Source organism: Stegastes partitus, unplaced genomic scaffold (genome assembly GCF_000690725.1).
Source record: "Stegastes partitus isolate 25-593 unplaced genomic scaffold, Stegastes_partitus-1.0.2 Scaffold278, whole genome shotgun sequence".
Classification (NCBI taxonomy): Eukaryota; Metazoa; Chordata; class Actinopteri; family Pomacentridae; genus Stegastes; species Stegastes partitus.
The window spans coordinates 88,551-111,743 of record NW_007578009.1 but is presented as its reverse complement, the minus strand read 5'-3'; the positions used below and the strand labels follow the sequence as shown (position 1 = coordinate 111,743).

Genomic DNA, 23,193 nt, shown 5'->3' with positions numbered 1-23,193 from the left:
AATTAGCATCCTAATGTGGTGTGATTTAGCTTCCATAATAGAACTTCACATGAAAACAAAAGCCAAGAAATCTGCATCAGAAAAAGCGACTATAAGCGCATTATTTAGAAGTAAATGTATGTATCAATGTGTCACCAGAAGGAGATCACAGCTTAAAGCCTCCCATTAGTAATTTTGAATATCACAGAATCATAGTAAAAAAAAAAGTGTGTATAAAATATTAAATAAGAGAGTACCCCTCTGGCAAAGGTTGCTAATGGTAATGTGTCAATAAGCCGCCTCAGTTCTAATTCCTCCTTTGTGAAGTATTTGAATCATGAAGACCCTCTTTAAAGTGGGGCAATGAGGAGGCTTTGTAACAGAAAATCAAGCCTAATCTTATTTTTTTCCATTCGTGTTTCAGGCGGCCAGGCTGCACATTCACTTTCAAGAACAAGTGTGACATTGAGAAGCACAAGAGCTACCACATCAAGGACGATGCATACGCCAAAGATGGCTTCAAGAAGTTCTACAAGTACGAGGAATGCAAGTACGAAGGCTGCGTGTACAGCAAGGCCACCAACCACTTCCACTGTATCCGCTCAGGCTGCGGCTTCACCTTTACCTCCACCAGCCAGATGACCTCTCACAAACGCAAACACGAGCGTCGGCACATCCGCTCCTCCGGCGTCATGGGCCTCTCCTCCGCCTTCCTTGCACCGAAGGACGAGCCGGAGGAGTCGAGCAACGACGACCTGATGGACTTCTCAGCGATCAGCAGCAAGAACTCCAGCCTGAGTGCCTCACCTACGACACAGCAGTCCACCACTGTACCCCACCTGTTGGCCACGCCCACCACCGCAGTCTCCTCCTCCTCCACATCAGGCCACACCCTCAAGCCCACCTCCTCGCTGCCCAGCGCGGGCCAGCGTATGTCCAGCCTGCTGTCTCAGGCGCTGCCCAGCAACATGCCGGTGGCCCTCGCCCTGTCCAACAGCGCCCTGGCCACCTCCAACCCGTTCTTCCCGCTCATGCCCCGGCTGCCTCTCCAGCCGCCTGCACCAGCCGCTAGCCTGATATCAGCGGTGTCATCTGGGGCCCACTCCATGCCCACCGACTCACTGACCCAAGGCTGCTCCACAGTGGGGGCAGATGGAGCCATGGCGTCCACCCCGACCTCCTTTGCCACCTCCTCCATCATGGAGAAGATCTCGGCGAGCAAAGGTCTGATATCACCCATGATGGCCAGACTGGCGGCTGCTGCCCTGAAGCCCTCCAACAACCTAGAAGCAGGTCAGTCAGCACAAATACTGAAGCCATTCCTGCAACCATCACATACTGGGAAATAGTAATTTGTACTAAAACAAAGAGTCAAAAAAAAGAATTGTTTGGGTCATATATTAAATATATAAGGATACGTGTTTGGTTTGCAGCTAAAGGTTACCTTTGCTTTCTCATTATGGTTAAAAGGAGACAAAAGTGTCTCAACACATGACAAACAATAACCCTTTGAACTACGCCATAACCAAAGATTATATACTACATGTGTACGAACAGCTACATCCTTATTTCTGTGTGGACGGAGCAGAGAAAGTGCACTCAGAGGTCATTTCTCTAACTATCCCACAGCGGAGAGACAGGCGGAAAAAAACTGCCGCTTTCAGGCTTAAAGGGACATACCGGAGGCACGGTCCTCTGCTCCGGGCTTGTTATTGTGTTGATCGTTTGTTAGATACCCACAATCCATTTGGAGATAAATGCGCTGACAGGGGAGAGTAGAGCCTGTAAAAGTCTCTTATGATGTTCGGAGTGGGGGCTCCTGGGGCTTGTGTTGAACATGTTTCCTCATCATTGGTCTCTTATCTCTGTCTGCGCCCGTTCCAAGCAAATGGAGGTGGAATGAAATTAAGTTCAGAAATTGCAAGAACAAAAAAAAAATGTTTTCTTTTTTTTCCTCCTTTTCGTATCCTCTATGCAAACTGATAAAAAAACAGAAATCACTCAGGCAGAAATGACTCAATGCACCAGAGCTAAGAAACAGGCTTTTTTTTTTTGTGCTGATACAAGAACTCAGACACACTTGCATGCATCAGCAAAGACACATTTTTTGAATTTCTAGAAACCTTCTGTTTCCACAAAAACAAGTCAATATCTATTTAGCATAAACATAATTCACATAAATTTTGGAGGTAATTGGCCTGTCTATGTTTATCATATTGCTCTAAACAAAGCCTCAGAAAATGAAAATGAAGCTAAAGTATTCAATTTATAATGCACTGCAGAGCACAGTCTTTGCGTTCATTCACTTGCGGTGGGGTCTTTTCTGCGCTGAGCCCGAGCAGGTGGGTTGTGGATTTTAAATGGGACGGCTCCGGATGTTGGGACAGGGAAGGATTAGAATTCCTGGTGGTGCTCCTGGAGCAGGACAGGCCCTGGGAGAGAGCTGGGGCAGCTGCTCCGGGGAGCCGGGCTGAGCCCAGGCTGTCAGGCTGAGCTCCACCTCTGGGCTTCCAGCAGGTAGTCTGAACACTGGGAGGGCCCCCACTGAGGGTGGGGCCTCCACAGATGGTGCCTTCACCACCCCTTTCTCGGTGGCTTCATTCAGAGGCTACAGCTCAGATCTGTTTGCACGAAATAAAAAAAAGAGAAAAAAAATGGTTTGAAATAAGCTCCCCTGTCTCGGTCACACACATTTTCGAAAATGTTCAGCACCGACACAGGATGGGGGGTTAGCTGTGGTTTTGTTTCTCATATTTGCTTCATAAAATGTGTGAACAGGACATTTGGGTCTAAAATGAGGAGGAAGTGGTTTCTGCTTCTCTGTCAAAAAGGTGTGAGAAAAGACACTGTGTTTGTGGCTATTTTTCACAGTGCTTATTTTTTCATCGGGTTGTGAAACTTTGCTTCTTTTGCGGTAAATTCTGCATTTTTCCTGTTTCTGCCTTTGGTGTTTCTCAGTACCTTTTTTTTTTTTTTTCTTTTTGTATTAATGTTCCGCTCTAATTTACCCCTAAGTGTTTTTCCCAGAGATTCAAGCATCTGAAGGGTTTACTAATTAGACACACAGTACAAATGATCTTTCACAAGCTCTGTATCTTATCCGGAGTAATTACATGGTGGTACATTATTCCTGGATAATTTCCAGAAAGAAGCTGCTTTGAGTCAAACTCATTTGTTCTCCCTCCTTGGGAAGTGGGTAGAAAAAAAATTATTTCATGATGTGCATCTGAATAAGATAGTTTTGCACTATAATCCACGTTAAACAGTCAACTTATCCTCTGATTTAGAGAAGGAGTGCTTCACTCGGCTTGGTGATCATGTGTGGATCATACAGCGAGTGGCTGCTTTTGATATAATGTGCTCTCATTTCGTCTGAGAGTTGATTTAATTGTCAATGACAAGGCAGGATTTGTCTGGCTAGTTAATTTTGGGTATACTCTTATCAAGTTGGGGGGGAGGGAAAGCTGGACTTGGTAAGCGTTCAGTGACCTCAAACCAGACGCAAAATTGTTTGACTGCTGTTTTCCTTTAGCCCTACCCCTGCCCCACCCCCAGCCCCTCCAACCTCAGCCATTGTCAAACTGAACTGACACTGACACTTCCCCATCTCCTCGCTTTCAGCTGACAAGGCCCAAGACTGACTTTTCCACTCCTATTCTGCCTGATATGTCTCTGGGTCATCTTGTAGCAAGGGGGGAACTCTGCTCGGTTTCCCCCCTTACGTAGGCTGGTCTTGTTTTCTCTCTCGCAAGAAAAAAAAAAGGAGAGAATCCTCACCAGGCTGAGGGCCAAGGGCACACACTTGGTTGCCCATGACCTTGCCTGTCACTATCCCTCAGCACCAGCCCTGATTCCTAAACAATAGATTTCTCACCAAAGCAATCACGGCTGCTGGTAGGCTCCGGTTTTAGTGTCTCAGAGGCTACGGGGCCCTCACCCCTCCCACTCCCACATATATTTTTTTTAAATAAACCACCACTTATTGTCAACCAAAAGCGGCTTTCTCTGTATAGCCCCAGGACAAATTAATATTTCAATCCCTTGGGATCGGAGAAGGGGGGCAGAATTCACCTTCCTGTCAGCATTTTTACCTCAGGTCGTCCCCTGGTGTTTATTTATTTCAATTCGGGGCTCCTGTCCTCACTCACAGCATTCGCTGAATACCTATTTGGAGGAGAATGTGATCGAGAGGTCACGCTATTTGAACCAATCTGATTGGCTGTCAGCTCCAATCTGACCGACATAGCACCCCTGCTCCTTGTGGGTACGCTCAGTGGCATTGGCTGCCGCCCGTTGTCAGGCCAACAAGGAGCCTGGGAAGGTGGGAAGGGAGGGGGGTGGCCAATCTGAGACTGCCACTTTCCCTCAGCATTAGCATCTCACTTAATGACCAGTTAAGAGGCAGCCTGGCAAATGAGTTGTGACAAGTGCTGCAGAAAAAGGAGTCTTTTTCCCTCATATCTCCCGCCTCTCAATCACCATTTAAAAGGCTTGACGGCCTGACATAATTTCGCAATAATTATCACTCGGAGTATTCTTTTCGGGGCCAGGACAGAAGTCAGATTGGATCTCGTCATAGCGTAATAATGCTGACCAACAATAACTTTGTTGTCTCTTCTCTCCTCTGCGTCTCTGCCTTGATCCTCAGGGAACGGGCAGCCGGCTTCAGCCAGCCAGTTCGGTCTGGTTCAAGTGAAGCAGGAGCCGCTGGACGCAAACTCCGGGGCCTCGCTAGACTCTACGCAGGAGCACAGCCTGGACCTGAGCAAGAAAGACCACAGGTACACAACCGCACGGTGAACAAAGGGTTAATTCAAAATGTGGAGTGTTAATTAATACGTCTGCGAAATTAATCAACAAGGAAATAAGGTTTCTCTGAGTGATAGATGATTTCTACACGTTTGGCACATATTCACATTTGTTTATCAGAAATAGCTCATTTATTTAAATGTGCATACAATTATAAAATCCCCAATTTATTTCTCCATTTTTGTGTGATCAGGATGTTTACATAAACCTTCAGCTCCAATCTTCCCTCCAACTCACAGTACATCTTATTTCTTAAGAAGACAGCATTTTTCTTCTTCATTATACAGGCACACCTTGCGTGATAAATAGTAATATTTACTGTTCTCATGCAAATCTTGACTAAACATTGTTCATTTTCCTTGTTCCAGTAATGAATCAAACGGACACCCTGTACCAGGGAATACATCTCTTTTATCCTCGCTTATGAATAAGGTAAGATCCATCCATCAAACGCCTTTCATCCCAAGACAAATTAGCGGGACACAGAGGGGCCTGTTTGTTTTTTAATGTTTCACCGCTAATAAGATGAGTTTGTATCATTTAAATTTTCCAGCCATTTTTCATACAGTGTAATTTTCACTGCACCTCTCACAAATTAATATAATGACGCAGTAGCTGGGTGCCATGCCAGATATATAGAGATGTTTGGTTTTTGATGAGCTGTTTTGAACTCGCCGTCCATTTTTTCTCCTCCTTTATACTTTTTTTTCCTCCCCCTCGCCTCTCTCTACATTTATTTATAGAGTTTATAAATTATTTGATTAAAAAGTCAGAGGAGAAAAAACAGGAAGGCGCTGCCCTCATTTTTTAACAAGTCTAAATGTTAGCGTATGGAAATTTAACTGTGTATATTTTTTGTGAAGATTAAAATGGACACTGTCCGAGTCGTATATCTTATCTGACTGGTACAAATGTGCCAGGTGGTTTCCATCACATACATGACGTAATGGCACATCAGACTCCCATCTTTTTTTCTTTTTTTTACCTCCCACCAATTGATCAGGACCTCCTCCCTCTGCCTGCGTGCTGTCCCTCCACACACGTACACATGAATGTCTTTTTTAACCTTTCCCTTACAGAGCTTAACTTCAGAGTGGCAGCCATTAAACTCAAACAGCAGGATGTCAAACAGCTCGACTGTTGTCATGTCAGATTTTTGGGGGGGTTTGATTCGAGCCACCACATCACATAAAAGGGTTAACAGTTGCTCCCAGAGGACGCTTGGCAAGCAACACTTGGCCTGCACTCAAGCAAAAGCCTGGATGTTTGTAAATCCGGCTGCCTTTTTTTTTTTTTGCTTTGCCAAATCATGTGTGGGTTGTGCTTTCATTCTCGCATTGACATATGCAAGTGCCCGGCTTACGTATGCTCGGCTAACCCGGCGGCTGGTGGTCTGTGTGCTGTGTAGATGTCACAGGTGAACCCGGCGCTCTTCAATGCCATGAACCTGAAGACGGAGCTGGAGGCCGGCCAGGGCAGCGACACCTCTGAGGCAGCACAGTATCTGAATAGAGTGCTGAAGAGGCCTATGCCAGAAAAACCCACTGAGATCTGGAGGACATACCTCCGCAGGTAACAAAAGAAAAAAAAAAAGAAGAAGAATGTATTAAAAAACATGAGATAGCCGATTCATTTAGACAGTCATTTTGATAGTGAGAAATGTTTGAAAGCACCATCACTCAAAAGTCTTTTTCTGTAAATACTATTCCTCTTGTGCTGTACAACTGGAAACCCCCGAAACATAAAGAATCCGGTCTTGCAGGAATTTGAAATGACTTACAGTATGACCGACTTACATCATTTACTGTTAGACGGGGAGTTGAACCAGCTGTTGAAAGCCGTAAATGTACAGTCTTCCTTGTGTGTGTTTTTGTTAAGGTTTGACACAGATGACTTCTGTGAGGCTCAGTGCGACTTCCTTCAGAAAGTGCACTTTCACTGCCTGGTGGAGGACTGTGGTGCGCTCTTCAGCACCGTGGATGGGGCCATAAAACATGCTAAGTGAGTGTCATGCTGGTTCATGATCGGGAAAATATACCTCGACTTTCTGCATTTTAGTTAGCTTTATTGATCGGTATAACAATGAGCTTCCATCTTGTTTTTCAGCTTCCACCTCCGAGCCACCTTGAAAGTGAAGTCGGAGCCTTCGTTCGGTGAAGGAAAGGACGCCAGCGAGGGAGCGCCCCTGCAGCCCGTCGCTCCCGTCTCCATGGCCAACAATCCCTCCATTGATGTGGCACATCTCACCTCCTCTGGTGGCTACAGCTCCCCTCCTCCCTCCCTGCTGGCCTGGAAGCAGCTGACCGGCAGCATCCCTCAGATGCCGGCCTCGATGCCCAACCTGCCGGCCAACTCCCCTCTGGCCACCACCTCTCTGGAGAACGCTAAGCCACAAGTCAAACCTGGTTTTCTGCAGTTCCAGGAAAAGTACGAGAAACATTTGTGTATTGTATCCTCTGCACTGTGTCGCTTTTCCTCTTTTATTTCAGCTGTATTTTCCATTTTTATCCTTCCAGTGATCCCTGTCTGGCCACCGACTGCAAGTACTCCAACAAATTCCACTTCCACTGCTTGTTTGGTAATTGCAAGTACGTGTGCAAGACCTCTGGGAAGGCCGAGTCCCACTGTTTGGACCACATCAACCCCAACAACAACCTGGTCAACGTCCGCGACCAGTTTTCCTACTACTCTCTTCAGTGTCTGTGTCCCAACCAGGTGAGTGTGGCTTTGATAACTCAGCCAGGAGCTGAATCACCCACTGTCATCTCCCAGAGGTTTCTAAGCATGAAGTATGCTATCTATTAGACCAGTATTTGAGGTTATTTGACTCAAGGCTTTCACAACCACTGCTCCCTGTCTTCCATCTCTGCTGCGAAAGACAGTCGACTCACCCCAGTAATGCCTGTTTATATGTCAATGATGTCATTTTGACTGCCGCATTCTCCTCTCAGAAAAGGCCAATTTAGCTGATATTACCCAATAAATCATTGTCACTTGCACAGTAAACAAGGCTGTCTGGAATAGGGCAAAAATCAGGGGAATGCTTCGCAAATGAAACCTAAATGGCAGCCCCTGCCTGCTCTCATGAGCCCGTATTTGGAAAACCGTTTAAATGAATTCATTAATGTGTCGAAAATCACCCCTCTCACAAAAAGTCCCCCCTCCTCCCTCCTTTCTCCTCCTCCTCCCCTGCCTCCCCTCCTCCTCCTCCTCCTCTTAGTCTCCATCTCCTGAACTGAGCAGATCTTATTTGGCCCGGTCCTTTGGGATCTGGGCCTCACAAACAGATGGTGGTGTACAGACATGTTAGAAAAGGAGGGGTGTTTGTGGGAAGCCTGGAAAAGCAAAGTAATTGTACTTAGAAATGCGGGATGTTCCAAACAACCAGAAAGAAAGAAGAAAAAAAAAAGCAGACTGTGTTGACTGAGGTGTTGATTGTGTTTGCGGAAAAAACTGTGTGCGGTACTCACTTTAACTTTGAACACACGAAGACGAATTAAGTGAAATTAATCAGCTCCTTTGGCTTTCACCACTTTTGACTCATGAAATTGGAAATTATGTGTCTCCACTTGCAGCACTGCGAGTTCAGAATGAGGGGCCACTATCACTGTCTGCGGCCCGGCTGCTTCTTTGTCACTAACATCACCACCAAGCTGCCGTGGCACGTGAAGAAGCACGAGAAGGCAGAGCGCCGTGCCGCCAACGGCTTCAAATACTTCACCAAAAGGGAGGAGTGTGGCAGGCTGGGTAAGACGAAACACTTCTGATTCTGTATACGTCTCTCTTCTCTACCTCTTGTTCCCTGGATCACCCCCCACAGAAACCACCAGTGTCAGCTTTTGATGATGTTTTGCCAGGAGAAATGCGGATTAAAGGTGTTGCGCTGAGAAAGATGCAGATTGATTTGTATTGGCTGTTGCAAGAGGATATTCTCCGTGTTTACAAAGGGAGAGAGACCAGTGTTGGCAAACACAGTGTCGTGCATTGTGAGCGGTTTAGGAGGCATGAAACAAGTCCGCCTCGTAGGTTTTTTTGTTGCGGCATTTTGCATATTCACAATGGCACCTCAAGTCCCAGAGGTAGTCTTGACTGTACTGTATGAGCAATAATGTCAAAGAGGGCAATCACATCCAGGTTGTTTTCTTCTTTCTTTTTGCCCCTGTCAGAAATGAGCAATTAGGTTTGTGTTTGTTAATTATCTGGCTTGTCTGGTTTAGCCTGTTTGTGTTCTGAAGCTGCGCCTCACAGCCACCGCTGCCATCACACAGAAATGAATTAAAAGTGATCTGTTTTTTTCAGGCGGTTACACAAGCTTTTCAGAACGCAGAGACAAAGCAAACAAAACCAGGCCCTAAACAGCTGTTTTTTGTCCCCAGCCTGATCTGCCAACTGTATTGTTTGGGCTGGGGGAAAAACAGAAAGGATTACCATCGCTCGCACTCCAGTCATAAAGAATTGATGGGTTGCCAGTATCCATGGCAGCAACATTAAACTGAACACCGCTGATGATGTTACCTGGTTTCTGTCTCACAAAAGGGCCTCCGTGTCACGGGGGTTACTGTTATTTGCTCAACTTTGCGTGTTTAAAACATTGTGTGTGCAAAAGCTATTTGATGACACAGACATGTTTTTCTCTTAAACCGGGTGCCATGGTTACTGACATGCTAGCACCTGCCCAGCATGTTACTCTTTCAATTATTTCTGCCTGCTTTTATATAATGGTATTTGATTAACAGGCACAAAACGGAACATTCATTTAATTTGAAATCATAAAGCAATTAGAGCCAGACCGGTTAAAACACGAGAAAAGAACAGAAGAATATGAAGCAGACAGCAGTATAATGGAGAACAAAAGGAAAAATGACAATGGAGATACTTTGAAAAATGAATTTAATATGGTAATAATTGTATATTTACTTTGGTTTGCAGGGGTGTGTGCATTATTGGCCCACAGAAAATGAGAATTTATTTATGTAAATTCCTAATTGAATAAAGCATGTCAGTGTAATAAAAGAGCTCCACAGGTTCAGTGCACAGAAGCCTTGACTTGCTCAGTGTGACACCAGAGTGATCTAATATTCCTCCTACATGTACACTCCGAAACACTTTGAAACCCGATCCCTCTTTTGTCGGAGCCATATCATGAAATTAGAAAAACCTAAAAATATTTCACTTTGTGTTTGATCTAATCACAACACAGTCACACTGATAATATTGCGTTTATCGCTGGAGCTGTTTCTGGATGATGAGCCCGAGACAAATTAATCTGTGAAATGGAGAGTTTACAGCTGTTTTTTTTTCTTTTTTCTTTGCAGGTTGTAAGTATAACCAAGTCAACAGCCACTTCCACTGCATCCGCGAGGGTTGCCAGTTCTCCTTCCTGCTCAAGCACCAGATGACCTCGCACGCACGCAAACACATGAGGCGGATGCTGGGGAAGAACTTCGACAGAGTCCCGTCGCAGGTACGAACGACGCCGACACGGGCCTTTTTTTTTTTTTTTAAAGGATAATTACACGAAAACACGAGTTGAACGCCTCGGTGAACCAAAACAGGTGTTGATTGAAACATATTCCAACAAAGCCAAATATCTCACGCACCCGTCTGCAGAGAGAAGAAGAAGGGAATGTACTTTCTTCTTTCTGTTACCGGTTTTGTCATTTGCCAGTTTTCTCACAAACAGATTCACTTGTTGTGGTTTTGTGCTGATAGACGATGACGGAAAAAAGTTCCCCTTCGCACAAACAACGTTAATAAAATCCTCTAATTATATCAAATGAGGGCAAAATACAAACGACTGTTAGGCAGTAAAAGGCCTTTTAGATGTTTTTTTTTTTACATTAAAGAACAACCGTGTGTTTTTTGTCTTTTCGATGTGTATACCTCATTTGTTCGCCTTTTTGTTGTTGTTGTTTTAACATCGGGTTTCCTGTAGTATGAGTCAGATTCAGGGAAAGACTAACAAGTGTTCGGTAAAAAAGCGAGTGCTGCTCATATCCTGTCATACCAGTGAATGACAAATCACTCATGACGTTCTTTTGATGAGATTTTTCACACAGGAGTGTACACATTTCCTCACTTAACCTCTGCAGTACATTGTGTACCGTGCGTGGATTTAAATATGTGGACTTTCAAGTTCTGTTTGTTGTTTTTTTCCATTTTGTAGCCTTCATATAATGACGTCGATTCTTTCGGAAACACTTCTTGACAAATGCTTGGTCGTGCGCCAGGAGCCAACACCTGCCTTAATCACCTATTATACCCAAAGATGTTTCTTTACAACGACGGTTATTTTTGCGTTCCCAGGTGATGCCGCTCGGCCAGAGGGCGGATGAGATGCAGCATGCGTCCGGGATGGTGTCCGGGCCCATGGCGGGCCAACACGGTATCACCTCCAGCTTCTCCAACATGATGGATGAGACTGATGACTACATGGACTACGTGGGAGGAGGAGGCAGCCCCTTAGGCCTCTCCTCCGAGTCCTCCAACCAGGACCGAAGCTGCACCAGCACACCTGTTGGCAACGACAGCTCCCCGGCAGGTGAGGATATGTGAAATGGAGCCTGGGCGGGTCAAAATGTAGAGCTTTAAGTCCAGAGGGTTGAAAAAATGCATTACATTTTCTCATCTCATACACCGAGCTTTACGCAATCCACCGCTTCAACCGGGAAACCCAGCAACTTGTCATTTCATGCATTCTCCAATCACGTATTTCATGATTCAGTAGTTTGACTTGCAATCAATAGACACATTAGTCATAATATGTGAGGTTGATGACAATGCTGTATTCTTATGTTCTGAGTCGTGGACAAGACATTTTGCAGTTTGCCTGGTCATCCCCATAAAAGCTCCATTTTGTACATCAGTGGTTTGAGTTATTGCGCTGTATGTAGCTTATTACATTTTCCTTTGGCCAGAGATCATCCCTGTGGCTTTATGTCTACTTTAGCACTTTTAGTGGGTTGAATTGTGGGAGAAAGGAGAAAGGAAATGAGAAACAGCGTCTTTTTTTTTTTTTCCTCAAACTTACTGCATAAATGGATTCTCCTCTATTTTGTTTCTGAATCTAAGCCTGTCTGTGATTTTTCACATTTTTCCACGTGTTGCCAGTTTTATCCACTACTCTCATCATTGTTGTTTTGGCTGGTGTTTGGGTTACTTGTCTTGAATGGGCCTCATTTTGTATCATTCTCTTATCTTTTATCTTTCCCTTTTTACCTCCCATCCCTCTGTGTGTGTGTGTGTGTGTGTGTGTGTGTGTGTGTGTGTGTGTGCGCGCGTGATCTGCCCCCTGTTTTTTGTGTATCTACCTCGTCTGTGTGTGTTTTTTCCCCCCCTCTTGCCTGTCCTTCACCCTCTCTGGTCAACCTGTCTCTCCAGGACAAGGCTGCCCCGCCACCACTTCTGCTCCTACCACCCCTGCTGACACTAGCGCTACCCAAAATGCACCTCCTCCTTCTTCCCCTCCTCCACCGCCACCGCCACCTCCTCCCTCCGCTCCTCAGCCTGGCCTCCAGTCCCAGGCCCCATCCCTCTCTCCCGCTCTCCTCCGACCTCCTCTCCCCTCACTCCCATACCTCCTCTCTCCATCCTGTCTGTCATACTCTCTGCTCAGCGCCTCTCTGGGAGCCACTCGGAGTGTTGTCATGCCAACCAACACACCAGCTTTCAGCCCCATCATTGCCACTCCGTCTCCGGTTAAAAATGACGTCCCTATAGTGCAGGATGCTGCAGGTACTTATCCCCGGCGCAAACCAACACTGCAGCTGTCACTCTCAATTATTGAGTCCTGTGCAGCATTTAACTGTGTGATCCAGCCTTTCAGCAGTATGTTATGGAAAGATGGAAAAAACCAAAGAGGCTTTACAGCATGCAAAAAGAGAACGTTTAAGTAGAACTGATGAACCGTGCATGCTTACTGAGGAGAAAAAAATAAAAAAATCTGTAATTACTTCACTTGCACCTTTGTGTGTACTTTCTCTTTTAGTATTACTAGCAGTTAGAGCAGTAAATTTGGCACCTGTTCTATGGAGCCTGGGCCTTGTTTAGCTTCCATTAACAAGGCTGCATCAGCAGCCTCTTATTTTAATCATGCCTCAAGTTTTATCGAGGCCCACTGCTTCCTGTCTTGCAGAACAGGGATCACATCATTAGCAGTGACCCCAGGGTGTTGCAAAAGGTGGGTGCCCCTCATAAAACAACATGGAGATAAGAGGGTTGGTTAAGACTCACAGCTCCGCCTCTGTTTGGAGGCTGGAGACACCCTGTAAAAGTGTCATGTTCCACAGTCAATCTATCATTTTCCCCCTCCTTTAATCATTCTGGGAATTAGGAATATAAAAAAAATGGTGGCTCTCTGTGCTTACTCAGCTGTGAACCACTTCTGGCTGAGTAGGATTGAACGTTAGAGTTTCAACCAGGACAGTAACTTGCTTGCAGTTTGTTGAGTTTTAGTTTGTGAAGCAGCTGATTATTCTTTAATGCTCTTTGTTCTTTTCGTTTAGGCAACACCATCTCCATCCCCACGGCCACCGGTGCAAAGAAGCGCTTCTGGATCATCGAGGACATGTCCCCGTTTGGCAAGCGCCGCAAGACCGCGTCGTCGCGCAAGATGCTGGACGAGGGGATGATGCTGGAGGGCTTCCGCCGCTACGACCTGTACGAGAACTGCAAGGACTCGGGCTGCCAGTTCTCCCTGAAGGTGACCCACTACCACTGCACTCGCGAGAACTGTGGCTACAAGTTCTGCGGCCGCACCCACATGTACAAGCACGCGCAGCACCACGACCGCGTGGACAACCTGGTCCTGGACGACTTCAAGCGCTTCAAATCTTCACTCAGCTGCAACTTCCCCGACTGCCAGTTTTCGGGCAACAGCACCCACTTCCACTGTCTGCGCTGCGGCTTCCGCTGCACCGACAGCACCAAGGTGACGGCCCACCGCAAGCACCACGGCAAGCAAGATGTGATCAGCGCCGCCGGCTTCTGCCAGTTCAGCTCCAGCGCTGACTGCGAGGTCCCTGACTGCAAATATAAGCTCAAGTGCTCGCACTTCCACTGCACCTTCCCCGAGTGCAAACACACGGTGGTGGGCATGTCCCAGATGGACTCCCATAAGAGGAAGCACGAGAAGCAGGAGCGGGGCGAGCTGCCGTCTGTGTCGCCCAAACAGGAGAGGGCGCACCACTTGGAGGGCAACGTGGCGGCCGTTCCTCCATCCTCCCTGGGCCTTTCCACTTCCTCACCCGGCGTCCTCCACACGTTGTCCCACACCATTAACAGCAGCGCTCCCTCCATGCTCTACCCGCCAGGTGGCATCGGTTCTGACTATAACCACTCGTACCCGCCGTCCTCCATCAGCCTGGACAGCTCCCTCAACCTGGGCACCGACACCAGCAGCTCCCTGTTCTTCCTGAAGAACGCCGTTGGTCTGGGTCTCAGCGACTCACTGGACCTCAGCAAGAAGATGCACCACGAGGCGGCGCGGTCGGTCCACGCCGCCGCCGCACCGCCCCCGCTGGGCCCGCCGGCGGCTCAGGACGACACCACGGGAACATCCGGAGAGGCCGAGGACGACCTGTCACCGGAGGAGGAGGCACACGCCGAGGAAGAGGACGATGACGAGGAGGAGGAAGAGGAGGAGGCAGAAGATGAGCTCAACAGTGACTCAAACGATGATTCGATGGCGGAGCCCGACGGCGAGAAGGACAATGGCGAGAGTTTTGATGCTTCCGTTAACCACACTGATACTTCCCAACTGGAAAAGCAAGACCCATGAATTTAAAAAAACAAAAAAGGAAAAAAAGTGACTGTAGGAACTGCAGAAAAATCCTGTGTACTATAAAAAAAAACAAAAATGAAAGTGGCCTCATTTATCATGTTTAGAGACTTCAGACGACGACAAAAAAAAAAAACAACAACAACAGCGTGGAGAAAATGACGGCCCGAAATGATTTATTATGATGTTTACAAGATGACCAACATTATTAATTCAATTATGCATTAAAAAAATATGAACGGAGACACACAGAGTTAGGCCCTGTTTTACACGTGGGGCAGCAATGTAAAGCATTTTACTACACATCAGTCTTTTTGTGTGCGTGCATGTTTGAATTTAATTTATTTTTCATTTTTTTTCACTTTTTTGTGTGTGGAAAAAAAAAAAAAAAAACCACGTTAGAAAAACAAATCTCTCTATATAACTATTATATGTAAGTGTGTGTGCGTGTGAACGATGATATACAAAAAGGAAAAATGCTGGCACAGGCGACGTGAACTGCAGGGCCGCGGATACGTAAGAAAAAAGGGACATGAATCACTAAAGGGGAAAGAGGATGTGTTTCAAACATTAGATCTTTGTTTCTGTATTATTATTATTATTATTATTATTATTATTATTAGACACTGAGAGGACAGGGCTTCCTTCCCGTCTCTTCGGTGTCTTTGTTCTCGATGAAACATGGATGCGACCAGTAGCTGTCTGGTCAGTCTCAGCTGCAGTCAGGCGTCCGACAGAACGCCGCCAGCCTCAACGGTTCTCTCTGACATTCTGCTAGAAAACGTGTTCACCTAGCTACCAAAAACCAAGCTTAGCCCTTGTACTTTTAACCCCCCCCACCCCCCACCCACCCCGTGGAGGAATCAAGTTTGTGCGTTGGATAGTGCACTTTTATATTAGCTGACCATGACGATAGATGACTCATGAGTATATTTAAAAAAGAAAAACAAAACAAATATTTTTGTTACCATTTGCATCTTTGCATTAAAATGTTTTTTTTTTTTTTTTTTTTCTTTTTTTTTGTTGGTGTTGTTGTTGTGTTGTTAGTCAGAAGCATATCGATCTGTAAAGCAGGCGAGGTTGTGATTAACGGGTGATGATGGCGGGAGAGTCCAACTGACCGGAGGAAACGATGAGTCACTCAGATGCAGCGATTGAAGGGTGTCGGGGTTGGTGGGGTGGGGGTGGGGGAGGGAGACGACGATTAGAGGAAGGGAGTGTGTTTCATGTTGAAAATGTACAGACCGAAAAATGTCTCAACGGCATTTTGTTTTTTTTTCCACTCACTTATGGCTGTGGTTGAGCTCCTGTTGTAATGGTTTTTATTTAATATTTATGTGACCTTCCAATGAGAAAAAAATTTTTAGGGTGTTATTGCACTTTTTAGGTTCATTTTTACCGTCTGAAAACAAAACAAACAAACAAACAAAAAAAACACAAAAAAGAATGATATATATATCTTTTAACAGGGAATTTGCTTTAAAGATGTTGTTTTAGTTCACTTTTGCTTTAATGCACAAATAGATGTTAGTGTGACAAAGATCTGTTGTTTCTGTGATTTATTTAAAAGACTGGTTTTTATTTTTATTTTTATTTTTTTGCTTTATTTTTTTCTGTGATTGGACAGCTTGAGAAAAAAAAAAAAAAAAAAAAAAGAGAAAAAAAAGAAAAAAAAGGAAATGCGGCGCGCCAGAAACAAAACGGTGCCCCGATAAGAAACACTAATACGGACTGTGATTTAAATTAATTCTTAAGAAGTTCATAGCGATGCTCACTTACTGTAGTGCTAAATTATAAATCTGTCAAACCACCCTCTGGTTTTTATTGAGCGAATATGTACGACTGAGGAGTGGACACACTGATCGAGAGTTATCTCCTGAGCTTGGCATTGGAAATAAATGATCATAATATAGGGAATAATAATGTGTGTAGATGATATTACTCCAGATATTGTTTTGAGAAGAAAAGAAAAAAAAAAAAAGGTTGTACAGTATTTTCCTCTGTAAAAAAATAACTATATATGAACAAAATGCTCTTTGATGAACAGCTTCCTTTAAAAAGAAAAACCGTAAGAAGGAGAAATGAATAATAAAAAGTTAAAAATTCAAGTAGCCTCATCATAGTTTGCTTGTGTGCGTGACCTTTTTTTTTCTTTCTTTCTTTCTTTTTTTTTAATTACCCCAGAAGTTGTTCATACTATAGCAAACGGCAGATTCCGTTATTTGCAGTATATATATTTTTTTCTTTTTTTTTTCCAAACTCTGTTAGAAGCTCAAACTAAAATACAGTGATTTGAATTCATTCATTGATGTTTCTGTTTTATTTATCAGCTCATTTTATTCATTGTCATTTTTCTGTGTGCTTTTTTTTTTTCTTTTTTTTCTTCTCCTCATTAACTGAAACTCTTTGGTTTGTATTTACTTTGCTGTGGGCATGCTGCGTTCACAGACTGAACTGTCTCCCGGGACTCTGTTTGCAAAGCAGAGGCATTACTACATTTGTTTTTTTGTTTTTTTTTTTTGTTTTCTCATCATTTGTGGAGAATAACTGTAGGGGCTGGGAGACATTGTGCACTTGAATTCAGTTTGTGTGTGTGTGCGTGTGTGTATGTGTGTCTGTGTGGGTGTAAAATAGCAGGATTTGTAAAAAGTTGAAAATAAAGAAACTATAATTATTATGACACATGTAGTGGCTTGGTAGTGCTTCGGCCTTGAGGGGACTCCGTTGGGGTCTCGTGCTGGAGGTGCTGCTGGACGACGGCGGCGGGGCTTAAAGGTCGCGGTAGCAGCTTCTTTGTCTCTTTTTCTATCAGTCAGTGATACTACTGAAGTGTGTGTGCGCTTGTGTGTTGTCGTGTGCGTGTGTCTCCCCCTGAGAGAGACCGATCCTGTGGTTCGAGATGCTTCGATTCATAACCTCATGACCCTGGGCAGCGCCTTTTTTTTTTTTCCCGGTTTGTTCCGCTATAATATTTTTTGTCACAGAATTCGAAGAAAAAAAAAACCAAACATCTGCGATCATGCAGGTAGAGGAATCAACAATATTTGTTGTTGGGGTCGCCCGTTGTTCACTCTTGACATTCTGGTGCGAGAACAAGATCAGAGCCGAGGACCATTAGGGAGATTTAGAGGCCTGCTACTGCTAACAAGATGGCTCTCCGTGTCTTGCTCACTGTTAACAGGGCACATTTATTATTATTATTATTTTTTTTTTTTTTCCGCCTTGAGCCATGTGCTGGGTTCTCCTCCCACTCCCTCATGTCACCCAGTGGCCAGTGTGCTGACTCTGTCTGTCCCTTCGTCTACAGCTGTTCCTGTCCTTCCTCCTTCTCTTCCTTGTGATGTTTTTTTAATAATAAAAAAAAAAAAAGAAAAGAAAAAAAACACACACACACACACGGGTAAAGGCATCACCATCTGTCAGCCAGCTGGTATCCTGTATATAATCTACCAGAAAAAAAAAAAAAAAAAGAATAAACGTGAAAATTATATTACACAAAAACCAGACGGAAACGACCTCCAAATCCTGCATAGGCTGCTGCCGAAACGACAGATCATTTTACTGTTTTAATTAACAGAGTAAAAAGGATGGTATAAAAAAGTGGTGGGGAAATAAACAGAGATGTATTTCCACTGCTGGGAAAAAAAAAAAAATCTAATATGAAAGCCGCCTGCTTACTGCAGAGTAGTGGATAAACAGAGCAACATTTTAGACTTTGTAAAATATATTGCACTTTTGGACTAAAAGCCATCTCCCGTTAGCGTTCAATTTGGCGAGATTTATGAGACATTTTATATGAAAAGTAGACAATGAAGCAATTTTTTAAAAAGTCTCTACTTGAATTTGTTGCCCTCAGCACTACTATTCATTCTAGTCATATTGCTTATTTCCACTTGGATACAGTGCTGTTCATCTTCATTGTGCTATATTTATGTTTTTCTTCTGTTTCTGCATGTCTTATGCAAAGATTGAGCTTTTCACTCAGTGAAATAAAAACATACTGAATAACTTTAGGCCTGCTTTCAGTGTCACTGTTTTTGGATGTATTTATTTATTTAAAACAAAAGACACAGATGCGTACCTTCTGCCATTTTCACAAAAACACCTCCAAGTCATACAGACTGCGAGCGCCAAACGTGTGCGGCGGCCAACGCTGACATGCAGTCGGTTGATGTGCCAGGAACAGGTTGAGTAAGAGTGCGAGCAGCAGCGGAGAGGCAACAGTTGAGGATGGGAACATACACGACAGGTGTGCACTGCATATGTGGTCACATGATGCCTATAAGGCAGATTAGGGCCCAAACAGATGAAGCGCTGCTTAATGGCAGCTTTTATTAAGTTCACAAAGCGTGGAGGGAGAGGGTGAACAGAGGAAAAGCAGGTGGCCGGGCCTGTGCACTCTCAGATGAAGACAGATATTGTACGGCGGAGTCTGAAGAGGGTAGCCACTGTGGAAGGATTTATGGAGATTTGCCTGCCCTGGACTCACCGCCTGCCTGTTCCCCGAATACTGCAGTAATAGACAAGAGAGGGAGAGCTGGAAGAGCTCGCCGAGAAAAATGTGGCAGCCGTGAAACCAGAGAATGTGATCATACGAGATGAGATTAAACTATAATAATAAATATGTGGCCGGTCAGTCGCTGCAACAACAAAAAGTAAACTGATGCACGGAAAATAAAGACGAAGGGAACGAGACGTCTGGAAGCGAATCTGCAAAGATGATGGTGTGAAATAAGACGGCAGCTTTGAGATTCTGAGAAAAGCAACATGCATTAGGAAATACATAAGAAAAGATTATTGATCTCTCACTGGGGGAATTTACAAAAACACGTGTGTGTTTGAAATAAACACCAGATGTATGATGAACATATATTGTGCAGAATCACCAACATGCACCAACTAAAGGGTTTAAAGGAAGTTTTGAGGCATAAAGATGTGCGACGTTTGATTAATGATGCACTTAGATGAGACGTATTCAGCTGCAGGTAGCTATAAGATATTCATCTGATTAAAAATCCAATACTTTAGGTGCAACCTGAAGCCAACAGAAATAAGAAACAACACAATCCTGTGTGTGTGTCTGACTCCAGATCAGCTGGAACGCAGCAGCTCAGGTTGTCTGAGTGCGTTTGGACTGTGTGTGCTGTACAGTGTGATGATTGGCAACACCTCCAGCGCTCCGTGTGAGGGCCCCAGACACAGATATGTCAGCGAGATGTGTCTACAGCACGCTTCAGTTTAGTCCATGTCTCTCTGCAAAAAAATGCCTGGAGGCGCACACACACACACACACACACACCGCTGAAACACGAACAGCGCTCCTGGTTTGTCAATCTGCCGCCCTTCAGCCGCTCCGACGCTGCTCGGTTCACACGAGGCCGCGCACGACGTGTTGGAATCGCAGCTTTTCACACAAAAGAATGAGAAAAATGTGTCATTGTCGTCAATATTTTCACACAACCAGTGGATCCTAAGATGAGTAAAGTGTCGTGTTTCTCACTCAACTCTGCAGTTTCCCTCATTTCTGCTGAGAATTTGACCTTTTTCAGTTTTCTCGTTCCAGCCACAACTTTACTGTTTCAGTTTCTCAGCAGTGTCGTTTTGGTTTTTTTTGGCTGCAGCAGCCGTTTTCAGTGAAAGAAGATGTGATAAGCTCACTGTCGGTTACCTACTTGGCACCGAATGGCACAGCGATGCAGATAGACGCCACAGAGGAGCGTTTAGGAGCTAAAGAGCAGGAGCTGGTGGTGGAGACCAAAACGGATCAAGCTTTTTATTGTTTCTTCTTTGTTGTTCGTTCATGAGGATCCCCACTGGCTCAGCTAGTCCTCCTGTGGTCTAACGGGTCAGACTTTTAGGACATTTTTAAATTCAGGATATTATGCTGCATTCAATGGCAGCTGGAAACTCAGAGTTCTCCTTCTGGAACTAGTCAAATGAAACCAGAAGTCAAATTTCTAACCAGGTTAGACGAAACCACATTCACACCGAGTCACAAAGGATCCTAACAAACCCCATGGAGGCAGGGAGGGTACTAACGTTTCACATAACGAGGGGGAGGAGTAACAAACCCCCAACTGAAACCGAAACTCAGGTGTTAGTGGCTCCTTAAGGAAATCTGGAACTCCCAACTAGTCAGTGAGAACTGATGAAGCCTCTTGGATGAGAGGTGGAACGTCTTCAAGGAACTCAAGCAAGTCCTACGATTAATCCACCATGACCTGGATGACTGAGAACCTTCACAGTGACCAGGTTAAGGTTTCTTAATTTCAGCTTCTGCATTTTATGTTGTTCCCCAAAACAGCCGCCTGGACAGTAAACCAGTCCAGACCCTTGACTTTTAATGACTTTAAGGTCTAAATGTTAAAACCATCAGATGTTTGTTTTTTTCTGTAGTTACGCAAATGTTCTGTAGTTATGCAAACTACATGTACATGAACATCTGTTAGCTGTGGGAAAGGAATAACGCAGGTCTGAAGGCAGATGTGGGTTAGTTTTGGTTGTTTCTTCCCCATTTTGTGCATTGAACACATCTCACTGTCAAGGCTTTTATTTTGTATTATTACAAGTCTCGGTTGCTACTTTGGGGAACGATGTAAAACCTGAGTAAGGAATCAATCTTCTGGTTCTATTTTCTTTGATTTCTCTTCGTTTTAGATCAGATATTCCAAACTTCCAGTTGATGCAAATGCAGCGTTCAGCCACATCGCTGTCACACGAAGCGTTTCATAATCAGGTGCAATCATTAAACTTAGAGGAATATGGGATGAAAGCATCCCGTGACTGATGTTAGGGAAATTCCTCAACCACAAGCCCCCCCAAGAAAATATGCAAAATTAGCCGAGAACGTGGCAACAGCTTTCTCACGAGAGCTTGACAATGGACTTCTTTAAAGTTTTTCTCACCGTGAAGCCGCTCGGTTCAACACAAAATGACGTTTGGGCCCTGAGCAGAGAGGCATTTGCATAAAGAAATGACCTCTCTGGTGTCATCTCGTTGTCATAAAAGCAGCTTGTTGTTGACGCCACATGCGTACAGTATATCATGTAGCATGTCTATACGACGTGCCTGCACCGCTCATTTAGCCGCTTCATTGGCCCATTTATAGTTTACGTTTTTGGATGAGCTGCTTCCCTCCTTCTCTTTCAGCACTCTGCCCTGGTTAGACCTCTCTTTAAATCCCGTGCCCTTTGCAATAGCTCTTCATTTATCTATTTTTGCATGTGTATGAGCTTATTTTGGAAAGACCTCAGTCACACCGCAGAAAAGGGGGCTGTGTGAAAAACGCGGCTTTGCCATTGGTAGCAGCTGTTGCTGCTGAGACACCTCAGAGGAAATGGAGAATTGGACACACACTCATCCAATTTACCATTAACAAGACCTTATTGGATGCAGGGCCTTAGAAACATGTGGCTTTGCCTTATGTGGCTCTGTTTCGATATGCTGCCGCTCCTCTGCAGTGTGTGTGTGTGTGTGCGGCTGCTTTGTGACACTATTGGCATCTGTGATTGGGGACCAAAGTTTGATATATGCCGTAATCTCAAGTCTGTCATTCAGCCTCAAGCGAAACATACGATCAAGAAAGAAACGAATCAGCTGTTGGGATGTTTTCTGCAACAATATTGAAAATTCGGCATGAAAGAGTGAGACTTCCAGCACAGGACAGTCACCAAATCATAAGAATTTCCACTTGTATGGAAAAATCGCTACTCAGCCGTCTATAGGAAAGTCTGAGCTGGAACATGAGATAGTTTCAAACATCAAACACCAAAATTGGTCCACAAAGATCTGCAAAAACGAGAGACTTCCACCCGTTTTATGTTTTCCACATTTAATTTCAACCACACCAAGAGCACTAAGGTTGTTGTCAAGCTTTTCAACATAGCAACCGCTGGTCAGACGAGCACTGACTTCATCCTCCTGCATGAGTTCATGCAGCAACAATTATATAATTATCTTTTAAAGATCCCGTCCTGCGTAAGATCTACGTCTATATGCGCTCAGCAGATTTCAATCAGACACTTTGCTCTTGTGCAACACCTGTGTGTTTTGTTTCTGGTCTGGTAGCATTTTTTTTTTTTTTTCCATAAACACATCTCACATTCTTTAGAGGACGGTGTATCTACAAATCTTTGTCTTTCAACGCATTTTTTTTCCCCTTTCTGTACAGGACACAGATAACAAAACATTCTTTTCTCACAGTTTTACTGGAACATTCAGTAAAAACAAACACCAGTGGCACGTTATTAACCACGAAAACCAGAAAAGCAGGATTAAACTCTGGCCCGTTCTCACAGAACAGTTCAGCAAACAACCCCGGAAACTGCTTGATCAGATCGTCATGGTAATGAATCAGATAATTTTTTTTGGATGTTTTTCATCTCATTGAGGTCAGACTTTGTTCGGAGGCAGGGTCACGGTCGAGAGCACTTGAGAAAGAAAGGAAACCATAAATCCGTAAAAAAAAATGTTCAGAACTTCAGGTGAGTCGAGGCTTTTCTTAGGACGCTCCAGAAATTATGAGTTTGACCTTTAGATGTAGTTTGCTGATAATTGAAATTCATTATTTCCACACAGTTGAATAGAAGTCCTCTAGACGAGACAGCTCATCAGCTAATTAACACCTG

At 44.5% G+C, this 23,193-nt stretch overlaps 1 protein-coding gene across 3 annotated transcripts in view; it reads left to right on the top strand.

Moving 5' to 3' along the window:
* Positions 1–14,811, top strand: part of casz1 (castor zinc finger 1) — a 73,569-nt gene extending 58,758 nt beyond the window's left edge. For 2 of the 3 annotated variants that reach the window (XM_008282578.1, XM_008282577.1), the window contains exons 8-18: positions 404–1,272; positions 4,628–4,760; positions 5,157–5,220; positions 6,197–6,360; positions 6,667–6,789; positions 6,895–7,215; positions 7,305–7,503; positions 8,364–8,535; positions 10,104–10,252; positions 11,095–11,329; positions 13,293–14,811. In XM_008282578.1, the coding sequence (XP_008280800.1) occupies positions 404–1,272; positions 4,628–4,760; positions 5,157–5,220; positions 6,197–6,360; positions 6,667–6,789; positions 6,895–7,215; positions 7,305–7,503; positions 8,364–8,535; positions 10,104–10,252; positions 11,095–11,329; positions 13,293–14,566 (3,703 nt within the window). In that variant the 3' untranslated portion in view covers positions 14,567–14,811. Of the gene's footprint in view, positions 1–403; positions 1,273–4,627; positions 4,761–5,156; positions 5,221–6,196; positions 6,361–6,666; positions 6,790–6,894; positions 7,216–7,304; positions 7,504–8,363; positions 8,536–10,103; positions 10,253–11,094; positions 11,330–12,168; positions 12,523–13,292 lie in introns of all 3 variants that reach the window. The other variant, XM_008282576.1, reaches the window with a different exon arrangement.
* The last annotated feature ends 8,382 nt before the right edge of the window (positions 14,812–23,193 follow it).